This window comes from Cetorhinus maximus, chromosome 1 (assembly GCF_964194155.1).
Source record: "Cetorhinus maximus chromosome 1, sCetMax3.hap1.1, whole genome shotgun sequence".
Taxonomy (NCBI): domain Eukaryota; kingdom Metazoa; phylum Chordata; class Chondrichthyes; order Lamniformes; family Cetorhinidae; genus Cetorhinus; species Cetorhinus maximus.
Window position 1 is genome coordinate 215,246,104 of NC_135879.1, and position 19,926 is coordinate 215,266,029.

General features: G+C 39.9%; 1 protein-coding gene across 7 annotated transcripts in view; it reads right to left on the minus strand.

Annotated features, from left to right (window-relative positions):
- Positions 1 to 19,926, minus strand: part of ark2n (arkadia (rnf111) N-terminal like PKA signaling regulator 2n) — an 88,576-nt gene that overhangs the window by 43,002 nt on the left and 25,648 nt on the right. For all 7 annotated transcript variants that reach the window (XM_078552998.1, XM_078552978.1, XM_078552969.1 and 4 more), the window contains one exon: positions 17,157 to 17,999. In XM_078552998.1, the coding sequence (XP_078409124.1) occupies positions 17,157 to 17,898 (742 nt within the window). In that variant the 5' untranslated portion in view covers positions 17,899 to 17,999. The remainder of the gene's footprint in view (positions 1 to 17,156; positions 18,000 to 19,926) is intronic.

Here is a 19,926-nt window from a genome sequence, read left to right on the forward strand (position 1 = left end):
ATTGTTGCTGGACTAGTAATCCAGAGACCAAGGAGAGACCCGCAGCGAGGATGTAAGTTCTCTACAATACTGTGACTGAAAAAGCACCCGAAAATCTGATAACATTTTAGCCAAACATTCACCTCTATGATAAGAACACAAGAGATGCCATATCTGCACCTTAACATGCTATACAATCCAAAAATTCTGCAGAAGTCTCAGCAAAACACATGCAATTTATGTCTGTGGAACTCCCTTCAAACAGTGTCGTCACTTTTTTTCTACTCGTTCATGGGATGTGGACATGTGGACGTCGCTGGCTAGGCCAGCATTTATTGCCCATCCCAAATTGCCCTTGTTCTGAGGGCCACAGTGCTGTGGGTCTGGAGTCATATGAAGGTAAGGATGGCAGATTTCCTTCCCTTAAGGATATTAGTGAGCCAGATGGGTTTTTATGTCAATCAACAATGCTTTCATGGTCATCATTAGACTTTTAATTCCAGATTTTTATTGAACTCAAATTTTCCACCATCTGCCATGGTGGGATTTGAATCCGGGTTCCCAGAGCATTACCCTGGGTCTCTGGATTATTAGCCCAGGAACAATACCACTGCGCCATTTCCACCCCCTGTACTTTCCCCCTGGGACTGTGCTTTCATATGTAGAAGTTCAAATGCAAAGTTAACCATCAGTTGCTGAATCAGGGCAGTCAGAGCATGCATTAGGTTACAAATATTCTGTGATTTACCAAGAGCCCCAAGTTCTTCAATGTTCCTAGCAATCACCAGGGTCAATTTTACAATTTCCTTCACCCTTCATGCCATCTAATATACAAAAAAAGTAGAAAAAAGAATCTTTGGCTTGTAAATTAAAGCTTTCACTTCTGTGACTGCCCACTAGTTGTGGCTTCAACAGGAAAATCAGGGGTTTAATATTCAATTAATTTTTTTTTGCAAATATTTCAGAACGGGATGCAATCAAAAAATGGTCTATTTAATCTCCACTTAATAAACTTTCTCAATATTTTCCAAAAAATGCACTCCCTCGCTGGCTCGGTTGCTAAATGTAATGCGCAACTAAGCAGATAAGACACCAGGTTTTGTTTCTAGTCTATTTTGTGTCATTAAAAAAATCAGGGACCAATAGACCATCAGTTTACATAACTGCATACAAGTGAAATTTTCAAACCATTATCACTTTTGTCCCTGCACAAATGCAAGGCAAATTTACAGAGAAAACCAATTTAGACTTCCAAAATTTAATGTATCAAGTTTACTGTTAAATTATCATGGAATCGGTCCTTGGTCCAACTAGTAATGATGCCCATTCAATCCAAAGGGGAGCTGTGGAGAGATGGGTGACTTGACCAGTCCGTCATCACAGATGGTTAACCTGGAAAGCACTCAAATATCCAAATGTTGTCTGCTTTTCTGGTCCACGTGGAAAAGGTCATGCTTTGAAGCTATGCCAATAAATATCTGATTGGTACTCTGCTAGAATATATTTTTGAAATGGATGCTTAATAAGAGCTTTCCAGAATGCACAACTTAAAATGGAATGGCAGCGCAACACTGAAATCTCAACTGCACTGAAAAAGTGAGGCAACCACTGGTTGACTTGGAACTTTAGCACAACAGATCCAAGCTGAATCTACAGATCCGAGATATAGAATAAACCACAATTTCTTTAAATAATTAACAACTGGCATGTGTACAAGCCTACAAAAATCTCCTGCTCTTTTTTAAAGAAAAAAGTGACAACAATTACAACCTCAGCAATTTTACCAATATCAAACTCAAGCATCAACTCACAGACTAAAAACATGGTGGCTTATGGTGGACATATTGATTCAAAGGCATTTTAGCCATTAACAAAATATCTGCTACCAAGACAGGAAAATATCACACCTATATTTAGCAGATGTTGTGCAATATCTCAGGTTTAAACAACTGTATTAGCTACATTTATTGGGTTTTGATGGTGCCGGCTATTAAAATCAACCTGAATTCCAGAGCTTCTGGGGGTTTTGTAGGATATTACAGTACTATTGAGCTTCAGGAACAGTATGACTTGACCACTTTGCAGTATTCTCACCTGGCATCCAGAAGAGTGAGTTCAAGCTCACTCAGGAATTGAGCACCAATGTTGCCATGCAGTAATGACATTGAACTGCAACTACAAAGGTGTTGACCTTTGGATAAGTTTCATGTTTGTTATGGTGGACAAAAATCCCATGACATCATCCAAAGAAAAATGAAGAATTCTCCCAGTGTCCTGCTCTACATTTCTCTCTCAACCAACACTACAAAAGACAGATCATTTATCTCATTTGCTGTTTGTGGAGTCTTGTTCTACATAAAATGGCAGCCATATTTGTTCGATACCAGCTCTTACTGTTCAAAAAGTTTGATTTAATGGAAAATGCTTCGAGAGGTTTGGAAGCCACAAGTAAAATACTTGCCAAGGCTTACTTTTCTTTTTTCGAATTTCCTGAGTACTGAGATACTGATCTCAGTTGTGGTGCCATGGGGAGACCTATGCCTAGATCAGGCACTTACCGAGAGTCATTCCAGAGTACTTGCATCAACCATCAGCCCATTTCAGAGCAGGCGGAAACCTAGAAGCAGCTCGCATACCATTTCTAACCAAAAATACTCCATAGGGTATAAAGAATGAGGGGCACCGGAGACAAAAATTATTTTAATTCTACAGCACTCAAATGCCTTGGATGTGTAATAACTTCCACTGACTCAAAATTGAGGGGGACCAAAGCCATTCTTTGGTCCCACCAGAAACTCATACTCTCTCACAGCTACTTTGATTTTTCTCCACAGCTGAACCAGACTGTTCTTGACCTTGGCTTCCTGCTCAACACTGTGCTTAAACCTCACACCTTATGCATTGTCAAGCCCACTTACTTCCAGCTCTGCCATGGCTGACACCCTTGTACATGCCTTTGTCACCTCCAGGCTGGACTTTTCACTTTGCTAGCCTTTCATCCTACAACCTACATAAACTGCAAATTGATCTAAACTCTGGCACATATGTCTAACCCATGTTAGATCCTGGTCACCCATGATCCAAATCCTACATTTGTGATCCCCAAAATATTAAGTGCAAAATGATAAACTATAGAGTCATCCTGGACCTTTCCTCACCTTGGCCCTGCAATTTCTTCCAGCTCTATTTCCCAAACAATGCATTCCTCTACTTACTGTCTTCTTTGCATCTTTCCCTTAGTTCATCCCATCCAGTGGTGGCAGAGCTTTCGGCTACTGCTTTTTAGAGATCCCTCACTAAACCTATTGGTGCTTTTCCCTTTCAAAATCACAAAACTCCACTCCATAGACATCAAAGGCTCATGTTTGGAGTAAACAGTATGTTTTTAAACTTGTGCCCACTCTACTGCTAAAGTGCCTTGACAAATGGAATTTTAGCTCTTAAAGAACTTTTCATGGAGCTCATAATTTGCCATGGGTGTCATGCATTCACAGAAACTTGACAGAGTTAGAGCCAGAAACATGATTTGAAGAGGCACGATGCAGGGGTGTATACTGGGCGAATAGTTTAACACAAGTCACCTAAAGCAAGTTTTTGTCAATTTTCATATGTCAACACACTGGACAAAAATTCTATTTTTAGGTTTAAGTATAGCAGATTGTGGTTTTAGTGATCATCTACCATGTAATTTCCTAGAAAGTTATTCTGCTGGGGCTGCGTAGCTTCTTCCATGTTAAACAGGTCCACAATATATAAGAATCCCATCCCTCTTCCCAACAAAAATGCATCATCTTTAGTTCAGTTCATGAAATGCAGCAAATATATAGAGATGAAAATTAATACTGGGGATTTTGTCTTTAGTTTGGGAACCTCAACATATTATAAAAGCTTGACTTTGAAAGTCTTCCTACCCTCCCCTATGTACAGGTTAGATACATAGCTCCTATGTACCCTTAGCTTGTTCACCAAAAGGGCAAGTATTTATTGTACCAGAGTAGTGGAGCATTTTTAAATCACTGATCTTTGTTGTTGCATTTCCAGTCACAAGCAGCATCTGCTTACTTCATGGTTCCATGGAGGCATCACAAAGCAATGGACATTTTATTCCTTTTTGTTTTAAAGTTCGTGAATTGTGATAATTATGATATTTAATGAAATAACACAAAATGATTCAGCTCACCATTTCATTCCACTCATGTGCATAGTTGACAATCTCACTTTTGGTCCTCTGTTTCCACTATATGCAGTTCCCCCACCACCCCGTTCAACTATGAAGCTTAAAACCTTCCCCAGGGATCTTCCAAGTCATCTCTCTATGCATGCGCCATGTATCAGTGCAAGATACGAATGCGTAATGCATTGTGGAGCATTAAGTGGGTCCTGGGGTTCCTGTGGGAAGAGGTTGATGCGTTGGCAACTATGAAGATTTCCCATAGATCACATCATGCCATCAAAAATCTTGATTGTGCACATTCTGTTTAGGCCCAACAGGAGACAGTTTTTATTTAATATACTTCTGTTTAAAAAGTTTCAAATTTCTAATCTTCTAGTTTTATATGCTCTATCCCAGAAAGCCAGTTGGTGAAGGTTGGAAGTGGAGCCAATCTTTACATCTTTTCATGTTTATTTAAAGTTACACATTACAAGCATGCACCTCCTAACGCTAACAACCAGTTTTAATCTATGCCCAATTATAGGGGGTTCAAGTGAATCCCCAGTTAATGTCCAGCACCTGCATACAATTAAACACAATTAATATACAATTAACATTATAGACTAAGTAAACTGAGAAAATATAAGCAATTTAATACTGCATTCACTTTTCAATTATAGTCAACAATTCGCAGTTTGAGAGTGCGATCCTCACATCAACATTTGCAAACGAAAACATGCATTTTTATTGTCTCCAGGACTCACCCCAAAAGGTCTCACTCCAAAATATCTTAAAAGCTGTTTGTGTGCATGAATGTGCAAATGTCCACACACCCACTCAAAATGACAGGCACCTTAATAGACCTTAAAGAAACTCAGGAGCTTGATATGCAGGAGAGACTGGGCCGGAGATGTCTTCTGAACCTCACAATGTTGTACATGCTCCAGATGCAGCATTTCAGCCTCTTACCATCTCCAGCAGGTAACTGCCTACACCACAGTATGCAGGACATACTCTCCAGCACTATGTTTCTGCCAATGAAAGCCCAAATTACTTAACAGAAAACTAGTTTTTCATGATTCAATTAGAATTGGAGGTAAATAATGCCAGAGAGGAAATAAACATAGAAACATAGAAAATAGGAGCAGGAGTAGGCCATTTGGCCCTTCGGGCCTGCTCCACCATTCATTATGATCATGGCTGATCATCCAACTCAATAGCCTGCTCCTGCTTTCTCCCCATATCCTTTGATCCCTTTCGCCCCAAGAGCTATATCTAACTCCTTCTTGAAAACATACAATGTTTTGGCCTCAATTACTTTCTGTGGTAGCGAATTCCACAGGCTCACCACTCTCTGGGTGAAGAAATTTCTCCTCATCTCAGTCCTCGTATCCTCAGACTGTGACCCCTGGTTCTGAACTCCCCCACCATCGGGAACATCCTTCCTGCATCTACCCTGTCTAGTCCTGTTAGAATTTTATAGGTTTCTATGAGATTCCCTGTCATTCTTCTGAATTCCAGCGAATATAATCCTAACCGACTCAATCTCTCCTCATATGTCAGTCCCGCCATCCCAGGAATCAGTCTGGTAAACCTTCGCTGCACTCTCTCTATAGCAAGAACATCCTTCCTCAGATAAGGAGACCAAAACTGCACACAATATTCTAAGTGTGGTCTCACCAAGGCCCTGTATAATTGCAGCAAGACATCCCTGCTCCTGTACTCGAATCCTCTGGCTATGAAGGCCAACATACCATTTGCCTTCTTTACTGCCTGCTGCACTTGCATGCTTACCTTCAATGACTGGTGTACGAGGACACCTGGTCTCGTTGCACATTCCCCTCTCTCAATTTATAGCCATTCAGATAATAATCTCCCTTCCTGTTTTTGCTACCAAAGTGGATAACCTCACATTTATTCACATTATATTGCATCTTCCATGCATTTACCCACTCACTCAGCTTGTCCAAATCACCCTGAAGCATCTCTGCATCCTCCTCACAGCTCACCCTCCCACCCAGCTTTGTGTCATCTGCAAATTTGGAGATATTATATTTAGCTCCCTCATCTAAATCATTAATATATATTGTGAATAGCTGGGGTCCCAGCACCAATCCCTGCGGTACCCCACTAGTCACTGCCTGCCATTCGGAAAAAGGCCCGTTTATTCCTACTCTTCGTTTCCTGTCTGCCAACCAGTTTTCTATCCATCTCAATACACTACCCTCAACAAATAAATAAATAAAGCCAAGCACAAACCCATGCGCCTAGGTTCTCAATTATCGTGCAGGGAATATTGGTCACTATTATAGATCACACGCTCATATCCAGAACCTACCCAGCCTTTCCTACGTCTAGTCCATAAATTTCCACTTTTGTGTGCTTCAGGTTCCTCCCTCCCCAACAGTACAACTGATGGAAATTTCTAAGTACAGCTAAAGCACAAGTCACAATTTCAAATGCCCTTTGCATTCCCATTGTAACTAGTTCTTTTGGTATGTGACTTAAGAAGCCATGCAATTAGACTGAATTTTGGAGTGCAAATTTAACTTATTTAGTTATTATGGGATGGGTTGCATTAGTCCTCTGCCTTTCCTCAGAACTGTTCTTCAGTTGTCAGCTACTTCAAATTTTGTAGGCTGGCATATAAAGCTGCCCATCTGGCTCAACATTGGTTTTCCTTACCACTGCTTCTGAAGCAAGGGGGGCATTTTTTGCATTTATGTTGTGCCTTTTAATGCAAGTTGTTGATACAATGACATCATCTATACTCAAATTAGCAACTGATCTAAATTAATGTTGTGAACAATTCCATAGAAACCCCAATTCCTGGGGTGATTTAGCTTTTGTTACAGTACAAGTACTCTCTTGGACTTGGAGACTTGGGGTAAACGTTATCATAGCTCAGGTGTACACACATCAAGGTGGTAATTTTAACCCCCAAAAGTAGGATTGGGTTGGATGCAATATTGAGATGTTAAAAATCTGGAACAGGGACCCAAACTGCGTTACACCCACCCATTTCCGGTTTTAATAGAAGCAGAATGAGTGGCAAGATCCCAAGCCGCTCCCAGGAGGAAGAATGGTCATGGAAACCTTTAAGGAGGCTACTTGCTTCCATTTTTACAGGGTTTCCATTTGTAACCAAAGATAGCTAAGCTTCTTGGGCCCCAGGAAGCATTTTTTTTTTTAAAAATGCACGGACAATGTGGAGTTAAAACTCCACACCATTCAGTGCACTTCTGGGTTTCCCAATCATAACTCCTTCAACTCTTAGGCCTGCCTCAAAACCTCACCTCAGTGAATAGTAGGGTTCAAAAATCAAATTCTGGATTTAAGCCCACTTTAGAAATTGGTTTACACTCCTGTCCCAGGTTTTCATAAATTAGTAACAGTGCAGGTCTGAATTCATGAAGCATTCCATTCAGTATTCTCCCCTTCTCCAAGCCCAATGGTTCTCTAACTAATACTCAAAAGCTCTGAAGTCACACAGACTCAAAATGTTAACTCTTGTTTCTCTCTCCACAGATGCTGTCAGACCTGCTGAGTTTTTCCAGCATTTTCTGCTTTTATTTCACATTTCCAGCGACCACAGTATTTTGCTTTTATTTTAGTAGTCAAAGCTGCCTATTTTTCGCCCCCAAGTCATTTTGTAGGTTTTACCAATAATTCCTGGCACTTTTTAAGGTTAGTTTATGGCCTGTCATGTACAGCCTCATCAAGGTTTTTCTTGTCCCAGATAGTACATTAATCCAGGTATGCACACATCATTTCGTGGTTTAGATTTTAAAGAACTCACAGGGGAGGGTAATTGGTTTGATACAAGTTTGAGATCATGTCCAATCTAGATACGAATATACATATTAGGAGGAGTAGGCCATTCAGCCCCTCGAGCCTGCTCCGCCATTTGATAAGATCATGGTTGATCTGATTGTGGCCTCAACTTTACTTGCGTGTCTACCCCCATAGCCTTTGACTAGCTTGTCAATCAAGAATCTATCTAACATAGCCTTAAAAATAATCAATGACCCTGCCTCCGCTGTTCTCTGGGGAAGAGAGTTCCACAGACTAACGACCCTCTGGAAGAAAAGGTTTATCATCACCGTCATAAGAACATACATACATACGATCATATATATATTTGTTACAAAATGTTCCTTTGATTGCCACCATTCTTATTGAGAAAGAATGAATGAGAAATGAGGAAAAGAAAGAATGAATGAGAAAATGAGAGAAAAGAGAGAGAGAAAAGAAAAATCAAATTAAACAGCAGTAGTGACATGGAGGGGAAAATATGAAGTAAAATAAATCAGAGATGGAAAAAACAGTTGGAGGGTGTGTAGTGTAGGGAGGGTCTGAAGGTGTATGGGGGGTGAGAGGGCCAAGGGAGCAGAGGGAGGAACATACCACAGTATAAAACTGCAAGTATAAACTGAGTTTTAGAGAGTCATGGCTTGCCTCTGCCCTTCACTGAGAACTAACAAGGCAAAGCAATTTTTTTTAAACAAACAGATTAAAAGTTTTACTTCAGTTCATATTGGGCAATAATTTATTGTAGCAGGACCTCTAAAGGCACCTGTCAGTTAGACATGCCTTTTCACGTTTTAATTTTTTAAAATTAAATTTGCATGCCAAATTCCAGAAGCATGAGTTGATAACATCACAGCGAGGGGAACAGGGCATCTGGGACTGAGTAAACAGGGCAAGGGGCCATCCCTAACATATCACATTGAAAGATTGTGAAATAAACAGCATAGAGACTAAGAAAATGGAAATTAGAGTGGGTGAATTCAACGTCAAATCAGATGGGGGGAGGGTAAAGAAAAATTGGATTGAGGTTGGAAGAGAGAAAGGAGAATCTATTTTGAAAAATGTTAAATTTGACTTTTTGAAAACCTCTAACAGCTAAAATCTGAAAGAATGCAATTCCATACTTGTGATAGTTAATTTTCACTGCCAGAGGTTGTTTGGCAGTAATTAACACTTCTCACATAATTAAACTTGAAATGACATGGCTCAACTTCTTGTGGTAGCTTTGGTTTGTATCTACCGCGTAAGTGCAACAACGTCATGCCATTCAATGCATTTCGGTGGTGAGGTAGGCAGCAAGATGCTGATTTCACAAAGTCAATGGTGGAACAGTGCATCTTGGATAGCGACTTTTAGATACTAGTGCACAACCTTACCATTATTTTGACAATAAATTCTGGCCCAATTATGAACACTGACAGGCATACAACTAACCTTCCCACTCTCAATTAGTTTACATTGGATTACATGGAATATAAGGCATAGAAACAGGCCATTTGGCCCAAACAGTCCATGCCAGTATTTATGCTTCACTCACAACTCCTCCCATCTTCTCTCATCTATCATCATAGCCATCTATTCCTTTCTCCCTCAAATGCTTGTCTAGCTTACCCTTAAATACATTTATACTACAGTATTCACTTTAACCACTCCCTGTAGTAGAAAGTTCAAAATAAACTCTGAACCAAACAAATAATACATTTAAAGACAGTATTACAATGGTTTGCATTCAAATAGTATCTTCGACATAGAAAAATGACCCAAAGGGTGAAAGAAAAGCACTGAAGATAAATTAGTAGATGACTAAAAATCTGCAGAGGGCAAAACCAAGGAACAGATGCAGAGAGATTTAGGGAGTGAATTGCAGAGAGCAAGATCCAGGTACCGAAAGGACAATTGTCAATTGTGTGCCAAAGAATCAGAGAAAAAGAGACAAGACCATGGAGGTATAGAAGATAAGATTTAGTATTTTAAATTTGAAGCATTAAAGGGCCATATAAGACCATACGATGTAGGAGCAGAAGTAAGCCATTTGGCCCACTGAGTCTGCTCCGCCATTCGATGAGATCATGGCTGATCTGATAATCCTAAACCCCAGTTTCCTGCCTTTTCCCCATAACCCTTGATTCCCTTACTGATTAAAAATCTGTATATCTCAGCCTTGAATATACTTACTGACCCAGCCTCTACAGCCCACTGCGGTAAAGAATTCCACAGATTCACTACTCTCTGAGAGAGGAAATTCCTCCTCGTCTCTGTTTTAAATGGGCGCCCCATTACTCTGAGGTTATGCCCTCTGGTCCTAGACTTTCCCACAAGGGGAAACAACCTCTCAGCATCTACCCTGTCAAGCCCCCTAAGAATCTTGTATGTGTCAATAAGATCGCCTCTCATTCTTCTAAACTCCAGTGAGTACAGGCCCAAACGACTCAATCTCTCCTCATAAGAAAATCCCTCCATACCCAGAATCAACCTAGTGAACCTTCTCTGGACTGCCTCCAATGCCAGTATATCTTCCCTTAGATAAGGGGACCAAAACTGTTCATAGTATTCTAGGTGTGGTCTAACTAGTGCCTCATATAGTTTCAGCAAGACCTCCCCATTTTAATACTCCATTCCCTTTGAAATAAAGGCCAACACTCCATTTGCCTTCCCTATTACCTGAACTTGTATGCTAGCTTTTTGTGATTCATGCACAAGGACCCCCAAATCCCTCTGTGCTGCAACTTCCTGCAGTCTTTCTCCATGTAAATAATATTCAGCTTCTCTATTCTTCCTGCCAAAGTGCATAACCTCACATTTTCCCACATTATATTCCATCTGCTAAGTTTTTGCCTACTCTCTTAACCTGTCTATATCCCTTTGTGTCATCCTCACCACTTGCCTTCCCACCTACTTTTGTGTCATCTGCAAACTTGGCTATCGTACATTCACTTCCCTCATCCAAGTCATTAATATATATTGTAAATATTGTGGCCGCAGCACTGATCCCTGTGGCACTCCATTAGTTACAGGTTGCCTTCCTGAAAATGCCCCCAACTGTCTGTTTTCTGTTAATTAGCCACTCCACTATCCATGCTAATATACTACCCAACACCATGGACTTTTATCTTATTAAGTAGCCTTACGTGCAGTACTTTATCGAATGCCTTTTGGAAATCCAAATATATTACATCTACTGGCTCCCCTTCATCTATCCTGCTTGTCACCTCAAGGAATTCTAATAAATTTGTCAGGCATGATTTCCCCTTCATGAAGCCATGCTGACTCTGCTTGATAAGATAATGCATTTCTAAATGCTCTGCTATTACATCCTTTATAATAGACTCTAACATTTTCCCAATGATGGATATTAAGCTAACTGGCCTATAGTTAACCGGTTTTTGTCTCCCTCCCTTTCTGAATAAGGGTGTTACATTGGCAGTTTCCCAATCCTCTGGGACTTTTCCAGAATCTAAGGATTCTTGGAAGATTACTACCAGTGCATCCACTATCTCTGTAGCTACTTCCTTTAATATCCTAGGATGCAACCCATTAGGCTAAAGGGCTTATCGGCCTTTAGCCCCATTTGTTTCCCTCGTACTTTTTCTCTAGTGATAGTTATTGTATTTATTTCCTCCCCACTTTTGCCCCTTGATTATTTAGAACTTTGGAATGCTATTAGTGTCAGTAAAGATAGGTTTGAAGCTCAGTGTGGGATTTGGTGCAGTATAGGATATGGGCAATAGGATTTTGGATAAGTTGATCTTTGTGGAGGGTATAAAATGGAGGTGGGGGGGCACAACAAGGAAATGTCAAAGGCACTGACGAGGGTTTTAACAGCAAGTGGCCTTCAGCTGTAGATGCAGGCTATGTTAGGGAGGTGGAACTCGCCAATGATGGAGAGGACATGGGGTTACAAGCTCGTTGATTATGTCATGGACTTTACCTGCATACTATGAAAGCTAAGTCCTAGGTCTGAACACTTGAGACGAAAACATATTGCAGCAAAACAAAATGCCTAGAAATAAATTACAAAACCAGATTATGACCGAGGGAATCCATTAAAGCCAAACTGTGGCAGCAGTTCACAACTATAACCGGAGATAGAAATTAGATTAATTGTAATCACTTGCCAGTATTGTCTTTCTACAAAAATATAAATCAGAATATAGCTCACAACATTTTCAAAAGATGTTTCAAGGCAGCAAGAACATGACCTGATATTTATTAAAGGATATTACTGCCTTGTGAAGTAACCAAGAAGAAAATCGGTTTCTCTCTCACTCTGCTGTATATAAAACTGTATTCCTTTCCAAGTATCTAAACCACAGTAGCTGAAATAAATCCAAATGGCAAAAACAGGCCAGCAGCAGCAGAAATGAAACAGAGGAAACAGAAAACCTTTGAATAATTATTACAACCATTGAATCCAACACTGAGCAGATCAGCTGTGAGCAAGGGCTTTCGCCTGATATTTTAATTCCTACTCTGACCTCGGCCTTCTACACTGTTCCAATGAAGCTCAGACAGCACCTCATCATTAGACTGGGCACTTTACAGCCTTCAGGTCTGAACATTAAGTTCAACAATTTTAGATCATAACCTCTGCCCATGTTTTCTTTTGTTCTCTTTGTATTTTTGTTTTTGAACAGCAACTGGTGATGGTGATCCTGTTTTTTCCTTATCTACGCCTCCTACAGACACATCTTTTATTCATTTTCTTGTCCCTTTACCACCTCTCTGCCTTGCACCATTATCCCTTTTGTCATTCATTCTCTCACCCTTCCATCCTGGAAATTAGTCATATTCAACTTTGAAACATTAACTCTGTTTCTCTCTCCACAAATTTTTATAAATTTAAGTACGACAAGAAATGGGTGTATCAATTTTTTAACTTCAGCCTGTCTTTGAGCTAGATACAGGTTGAAGGTTCACTCAGTACAATCTTTCAGTAGATCTTGCAAGGGTGAACTAACCACACACATGCAAGACAATCAATATGACAACTATGCAGGCTCCCTGACCCAAATGAAGCTGCAAACAAATGCTTTAACCTTTAAACTCACAATGCCCCCATCTGCAGATGGAACCACGTGAAGAAACATTTACATATTAACATACTAAAGCACCATTCCTCCAAGCTTCATAGAAATCAGAATGTACAATGAATACACACTTTTGAAAATTAAGTTTTATGTATTAAAAAACTAATCTTTTGTAAAACTAAAAAAAATTGGAATGAGTACATTTTTCAAAAATAGATACTCCTTCTGCAATAACTCAATATAAATCAAGATTATAACAAATGCAAAATGGAATAACTTATCTGGAAACCAACATGTCTGAACAGATTATTTGGGTGTCAAAGTCATAGAATCACAGTGCAGAAGAGGCCCTTCGGCCCATCGAGTCTGCACCAACACGTGAGAAACACCTGACCTACCTACCTAATCCCATTTACCAGCACTTGACCCATAGCCTTGAATGTTATGACGTGCCAAGTGCTCATCCAGGTACTTTTTAAAGGATGTGAGACAACCCGCCTCCACCACCCTCCCAGGCAGCGCATTCCAGACCGTCACCACCCTCTGGGTAAAAGATGTTTTCCTCACATCCCCCCTAAACCTCCTGCCCCTCACCATGAACTTATGTCCCATCGTGACTGACCCTTCAACTAAGGGGAACAGCTGCTCCCTATCCACACCCCTCATAATCTTGTACACCTCGATCAGGTCACCCCTCAGTCTTCTCTGCTCCAACGAAAACAACTCAAGTCTAACCAACCTCTCTTCATAACTTAAATGTTTCATCCCAGGCAACATCCTGGTAAATCTCCTCTGCACCCCCTCCAGAAATCATTAAATTTTGTGTCATTAAAGGGTCATTTAGACCAGCAAACCTAACCTCTTCTACATACAATGTATTCTACTGGCTTGACTCAATTGGTAGAACTCTCACCTAACTCAGGTTCAAGCCACATGACTGCCACACATAATCGAGGCTGCTATTTCATTACATTCCGGAGGCCGAGCTGCATCGTGAAATGTGCTACCTTTTAGATAAAATTTTAAACTGAGGATCATCTGCCTATTCGGTGGATGAGAAAGATCCCACAGCACTGTTTGAAAAACATGGGAACAGGAGTAGGCCATTCAGCCCATCAAGCCTGCTCTGCCGTTCAATACAATCATGGCCAGTCATCCACTCCAAATCTTTTTTCCCACACTATCCCCATATCCCTTTATGTCATTGGCATTTAGAAATCTGTCAATCTCTGCTTTAAACATACTCAGTGATTGAGCTTCCACAGCCCTCTGGGACACAGAATTCCAAAGATTCACAACCCTCCGAGTAAAAAAATTTGTCCTCATCTCGATCCTAAGTGGCTTCCTCTGATTTTGAAATTGTATCCCCTGGTTCTAGACTCCCCTGTATCTACCCTGTCTGTCCTGTAAGTATTTTGTAGGCTTCTATGAGAGCACCTCGCATTCTTCAAAACGCTAGAGAATACAGAACCAGTCTCTCTTCATAGGACAGTCCCACCATCCTGGGAACAAGTCTGGTGAGCCTTCGTTGCACTCTCTCTATGGCAATAATATCCTTCCTAAGGTAAGGGAACCAAAACTGCACACACTACTCCAGGTGTGGTCTAACCAAGCTTCTATACAATTGAAGCAAGACTTTACTACTCCTGTACTCAAACCCTCTTGCAATAAAGGCCAACATACCTTTATCATTCCGAATTGCCTGCTGCACCTGCATGTTTGCTTTCAGTGACTTATTGACAAGGACATCCAGGTGCCTTTGCACATCTACACCATTTAAGAAATACTCTGTGTATCTGTTCCTCCTACCAAAGTGGATAACCTCACATGTTTCCACATTATATCCCATCTGCCATGCTCTTGCCCACTCACCAAGTCTGCTTACGAAACCAAGCTCACACAAATTGAAAAAAATGGCAATGATTCAGTGGGAAAAATAACTTAAGATAGTTGGGTATTATTGCATTTTGAAAATTTGGGTGTAATTAAAATCTAAAAGCAATAATCCCACCTACAGGGACAAATCTGGCTTCATAACACTCTTGAAAAAATCTCCACACCCTTTCTTCTATATTTTCCATATTAAAACTAAATTTAAAGAACTAAGCACTCTTGAATGCTCTCCCAATCAAACAAAATGTTTTGGTGTCATGCCTATGTTGAAGTAAGCTTGGAGCACAGAGACAAAACATCAATGCTTTCCATCATTTCATGCTGCTCACAATAACAAAAAGAATATCTCAGTGAGAGCTTTCCATGGTGTTTTTACACGAACACTCAATGAATACTTCTTCCACCTCGTCAATTTTCTTCCCTGAACTTTGCTTTTAAAGGTATCATTGCTTTGTTGGGATAACTCAAAAAGCCAGCACTATTTGTGTGAACAGTTAACAAAGGGGGCATAACTTCCAACATAGACTCAATGTGCCAAATAGCTGCTTTCTGTGCTATAAAAGACTCTATGAACATCCGAGCTTCCTCCACTATGTGCTTGATATGCAAACGTGAGTATTTCAACATGGAACAGGAACAACTTTCCCTTCTCGAACCCAGGGATGCTGCAGCTTATTGTAAAAATCTTCTGGCCAAGCTGAGAACAGCTAAGTCAACATGGATTAGAATTCAAGCATGAGACATTTGTGGTCTGCTTGACATAGTTACTAAATGGATAAGCTCACTGAGCTATATTTTTGTTTATACTTACATTCAAATTCATCCTGCCTGTTCTGGTGATCAAACTAATATGGTGCCGTAAGGTGCAAATTAATAGTCAGAATCCTGCCATGGTCAAATGCACTAAAATTAAAGCTATTTTAAAACATAGATGTATTTTTTCATGCACACAGGATAGATCAATCTAAGCTAATGCCACATTGTAAGCAATAGCACACACCTGAGCTTTAAACATATCTCATTCATGACACTCACCCAGATTTCATTTGTCATTTATAGAAATAAAACTCAATTTCTGCTCTGTACTGCCACTCATCATTGGTGCAATAGTGGACACAAAATCAGAGCAAATCGTAAATTGATTTTGCACCACAATGTCAATCAGTGTCAACAACCTGACGTCATCAAGTTTGCAGTGCTGCCTATTCTGAGTAACAAAATGTCAGTGTTAAGGTATTTGTTTTACAAGCAATGCAAATTAACACTAGCTACTAGTTTACCATTAAATGTGGTGATCCAGGCATTCCTACAGAGGTAACAATTAATTTCTACTTCCCCACAGCCTAAAGCCAGTTGTAGATATAAATTTATACTAATGCACCACCTTACTGTGACTCAAAATCTAACCCCAGGAGTGGCGTAATTGTTTAAAATTGTGTATGAGGTTATGTTTTCACAAATTTAACCATCTAGTGGGTGATTGTATGTAGCAAGTAGAAGCTCTAGAGGGCAATTGTATACAGCAAGTAGAAGCTCTCTAAGAAAATGCTCAAGTCAATTACTTTATCAGTGAGATTATTAGTAAAGTTCTACTGCATTGCAATTTGTAAGAGAAATAATTAAAACCATCACTCTTCTATTCCCCAAAAGTACTTTTTACACATCTTGCATCCAACTGAGGCTTTGGCTTTTACTATTTTATACCATAGAGCAAAATGATCTTCCTTTCAACTGCACAGAAAGCATTAGAATGGTACTACATATAATCAACATAATTTAGATGCTTGCTTACAAAGTCAAAGTATTTGTTAAACAATGGTGCCATTTTACATGTACTTCACTCATCAAAAGCCAAAGCGCTGTTGCTTTATCAAACATGTGAAGGGAGATTGAGGCTCATAGCAATAGTACTACTTGTTTTTCCCCCAAGGGATGTAGGGAAAGGAATCTGGTATGTATTGAAGGAGATGAAAAGAAAACAGTGGTGTTAGGGAACCATGAAAGAGCATGAACTCTTGAAGGAGTGGGTCTGGGTAGCTTTTCCTCATTCCAGATTTTCATACGTTCTATTTATGGAACAGGAAAGCAAAACTGAATGGCTAAGCGGTTATAAATAACATTATTTAATACAAACTGATATAAAGCAATATACAGGTTAAGAAATTATATTTTATTTCTAAAGCAGTCACCTAAAGTCAGGAGGAAAGTTAAATGAAAAACTAGACAGGTCACCCAGGTACCGTTTTTCTCTTTCATGGATTTTTAATCATTGTTGTAAAGAATGTTCTAAATACCTGGAATCTCTGCACTAATCGTCCTCTTGCCATTTCCAGAGACCTCATCCTCTGATGAACTTGTGCTGGAGTCACACGTCAAGTCACTATCACTCGTACTGCTGTCCTGCAGCAACGTGTACTTTTTCCTAGCTGCTGCTTCACGTTTCTGCCGTAGCAATCGTATCCGTTCCTTTTGCTTCTGGGTTCTAACCTTTGAAACACGGCCGTTTTGCTTGTCATTTGATGAGCGATTCTTTTTAGGAGCCATGGTTGATGTTTCACTCTCAGACCTGGATCGTCGTGATTTTCTGCCGACTGCAGGACCAGATCCTCCTGAAGGATCCTCGTCCACAGCCACATTTACCTGAGGTGCCTCATTCTCCTCTACAGATGAAAGTGTGTCAGAGTCTGCCAAATGACCGCTGGAAGAAGGGGAAACCATACACTGATTTGAAGAGTCACTGTCATAGGTTCGGCCAGTTGTTTGCTTATCGCTGTCTGCAGACGGAAGCTGGGATTCAGAAGAGTCTTGCCCAAGTTCCATCAACAAACAAGGTTCAGTAGATAGCCCACTTAGTTTTGGTGGACGGTTATGGTCTTCTTTTCTCAATTTGGCTGTTGAGGTCTCTTTCTGAAATGTCCCATCATCTACCTTGCTGGTGTCACCAACTTTTGTCTCAATACCTTTTGTTGAAGTCTCAGCTTCCTCCAGACCATCCTGGGATGAGAAGTCTGTCTTCTCTGCTGCTTCCATCTTCATGTCACTTAGCTTGAGCACTCTCTATTAAAGACCATAGAGCAAGGAGAGTACCAGGACTGTGAAGGTGCGTGCTCAGTTAAAGATTTAAGAAACTGGGAAACCTAAAGAGAACAGAGAGTTCATAGGTCAGGTTAGGATAAAAAAGCAAATAGAAAATTCTTCATTAGATCAGTTTGATTCCATTTGTGCTGGCAGATTATTATTTAATCTGACAATGGGGGAAGCCCATCACATTGTTTAAGAAACTGCACAGGAATAGTTTCCTTTTATAAAAGCTGATGCTGGAAATCTGAAATAAAAACTGAAAATGCTGGAAGTACTCAGCAGGTCTGGCAGTATCTATAGAGAGAGAACAGATAACATTTCAAGTCTATGACCTTGCATCAGAACTGATCCAATGAAAGGTCACAGGACTGAAACATTAACATTATTTCCTTCTCCACAGATACTGCCAGAACCTGAGTGCTTTCAGCATTTTCTGTTTTTATTCATAATAGATTCCTTTTGTCAGATATCGAGCCTCATACTCTGTTAATCTAATACCAGACTTTAGCTATTTTTGTACTGGTTTTTAAATCTGGATTCCAGGATCCAGGCTCTCAACATTGGTGCTGTTAAATAAATTTTTCTAAGCCCTGCAGAAGATTTGTAGATTCAGCTTCACCTGAGGACAAAAGCAGCTCTAGGAACAGGTCAGTAAGAACCAAAGCTTAGGCACTCTCTAAGTGCTTAAATATCATTCGTGTCCAGATTTTTAATTTTGCTCACATATACACTGTTTAAATTGTTTCTTTTGGGGGAAAAGATAGTGAAATAACACTTGAAGAAACACTTAAGTGAAGGTCTCAGTTCAATCCCTCATTTGACAGACTGCAATTAGACCATAAGACGTAGGAGCAGAAGTATTTTATTGGGTGTAACAATAGTTAAAAGAAAATACAGAAAAGCAGGGAGGAGAATTAAGCCGAGGGCAGAATCTCATTAATAGCATTTCCAACCCTTTACCCCTTAAATCATTGCTCTTGATAGAGAGGTATTCACTGTAAAAGACTGCCTGTTCAATGCTTCAAAAATCTTACTTCACAACTCTAAATAAGTTTGTTACAAAGCTGCAGCAAGACAGAACTTTGATAGTTTGACACTGAAGTCAGAGTTTTCATTCATAGTTGTTTCAAGGCTGAAAAACATTTTCAGCTGGTGACTAAAGGACACTTTACACAGAAAGGGACAGCAGTGCCAGCTTCAAATTCACTGCTTATAAGTAGGAAAGTTTTCCAGTTTTCTTATTCCTTTGGTCCAAATTTTCTAGTTCAGATTTTTATTCATTTCGGTTTGTGGGTGTTGCTGGCAAGCCAGCATTTCTTAACCATTTCTATTTGCCCTGAGAAAGCGGTGGAGTTGTCTTCTTGTGGTTCAACAGTTTGATACAACTGAATGGTTTGTTAGATAAAAGCAGATGCTAGAGATCCAAAACAAAAACAAAGTGCTGGAAAAACTCAGCAGGTCTGGCAGCATCTGTGGAGAGAGAGAGAGAGAGAGTGAGAGTTAACATTTCAAATCTAATACGACTCTTCTTCGGAACTTCGGGGTTGCTAGACCTGAGTTTTTACAGCACTCTGTTTTTGTTGGAGTGGTTTGTTCAGTCAGTTAAGAATCAACTATGTTGATGCGGGGCTGGAGTCACATATAGACTAGTAGACAGGCTAGTAACATTAGCAGGTTTCCTTCCCTAAAGAACATTAATGAATCAACTTGGTCTTTAAGACAATCTGGCAGCTTCATTATCACTTTTACTAATACCAGCTTTTTATTTCCAGATTTTAAAAAAAATCAAATTCTCAAACTACTACCAATAACATAACCACGAAACTACTAAACCAATCTGCATGATATCCCACAATTCTTTCAACGGTACATGTACTTCACAATCTTTTTAAAAACAATCTTCTTGGGAATATCTTCAAGCTTACAAGGAAACCCTGAATGAACCCTGAACCCTGAAAGAAGCGTGGAAATAACTGAACATGG